The following is a 1,610-nucleotide window of genomic DNA, read 5'->3' as shown; positions in this document are numbered from 1 at the left end:
AAAAATTCAATAGAATCATGCATAAATACAGTAAGAAGAAATTCAAAGTTCTCATAAGAAAAAAAAAATAGGCACTTTCAACAAAAAAAAATTATAAAAAAATAAAATTAAAAAAAAAATGTAAAGATTAGGTGGAACGGTCCAAAGGGAACCAAACATTGTATCAAAGTTAAAACATTAGCACAACTATATCAAATGTTAATTACTGGAAATCAGAGCAGAGTAGAGGGTTATAACATTGTTGAAATAAAATAAAGAACAAAAGTTCAACAAACACTGAATTTGAACTATATAATTTTTTCATCAATGCTTCAAAGATGTTAAATTTATTATTAAGAGACCTTCTAAGCTAATACACATATAAGATAAAGCATTTAAAAACTATATCGGATATTATTAATGAAAATCGTAGCACAATACATGCTGGTAGCATTGTTGAAATAAAATAAAAAGAACAAAAAATCCACATATGGATAACATGAATTTGAATTTCCAGTACTAGGTGCATTATCGGCATCTCTAAAAGTAATTTGGTGTTGAGGATGAAACTCCAAATTCCAATTGATTCAAACGATTGTTCATATTAAAAATAACAGACTTTAACCATGCTTCAAATTTTGTCACTTCATCTGCATTGAGTTGCTCAATTGACTCCCACCAACCACTCTCTCTAGTTTCTATCATTTTGTCATAGAAACGTGCTTGAGCAATTGCAGCTTCTTCTCTGGTATCCAATTCTTCAAGCCTACTATTGAGAGAGTTCACTTTGTTTCGAGCATGAGCCGCAACTAGGCCAGTAGTTTGACTTAACTGCATATCAGGATTCTGAAAACGAGCAATAATAGCATCATTCGTAGGGTGAAAAAATGAGAAAGGCTTACCGGTAGGAGAAGAAGCCACTATTCCAACGTCAACACCGCATTCTGCAATAAGTTCGCTCGACTTTTTGTATAACCCTGCACGACGCTTTGAGAATGTGGCAAAGAGGTCATCTTTTTTTTCTATTTTTTTCATTTGAATCTTTTGACGCCCTTTAGTCTTCTTACAAACCATGACTAAATTTATTAGAAGAATTGACCCAAAAAAAATACTACTAATGAAAGCCTTTATGAGAATGTATTTAGAAGAAGCGCACTATCGCGTTATATACATCAAGGATTTTATCATTATGGTAATTGAATCTCTACCTAAATATGCAATTTGGTTAATTTTTTTATTATTGTGAAAATTATAGTAGAAAATGTAATCAATTTGATGCCACATCAATGAAATCTAAAAATTTTAGTACAATTAGGTAAATACTCTAATATACTTATGAAATTTACCAAATTGGTATCAGCAAATATGGATAAAATTTGACGGAACACCAACTACATACCAAGATCTTTCAAATTTTCTATATAAAAAGCAAAGTCAAATTCTTGACTTGCGGATTCGCAATTAGGATAGACATATATCTAATTGCCTTGCTTGGTTGAAATACAGGAATTGTAAATGCATTCTTGTTAATCTTAATTCCATAGACATATAGACAAAATTTGATCACGCCCAACTATGCCTTATAAGAAGGACTAAGCGATCGTTGTAAATATAATCCGATTTACAAGTCC

The 1,610-nt window shown here is 31.0% G+C and overlaps 1 protein-coding gene across 1 annotated transcript; it reads right to left on the bottom strand.

The window, feature by feature from the left end:
• LOC109241048 (agamous-like MADS-box protein AGL62) lies at positions 393–1,078 on the bottom strand. The gene has a single exon (XM_019407762.1). The coding sequence runs from the start codon at positions 1,051–1,053 to the stop codon at positions 520–522; it is 534 nt and encodes a 177-aa protein (XP_019263307.1). The 5' UTR covers positions 1,054–1,078; the 3' UTR covers positions 393–519.

The sequence above is a fragment of the Nicotiana attenuata genome, chromosome 1 (genome assembly GCF_001879085.1).
Source record: "Nicotiana attenuata strain UT chromosome 1, NIATTr2, whole genome shotgun sequence".
Taxonomy (NCBI): domain Eukaryota; kingdom Viridiplantae; phylum Streptophyta; class Magnoliopsida; order Solanales; family Solanaceae; genus Nicotiana; species Nicotiana attenuata.
Note: the sequence above shows the minus strand (reverse complement) of the source record. Positions and strands in the feature narration are given on the sequence as shown.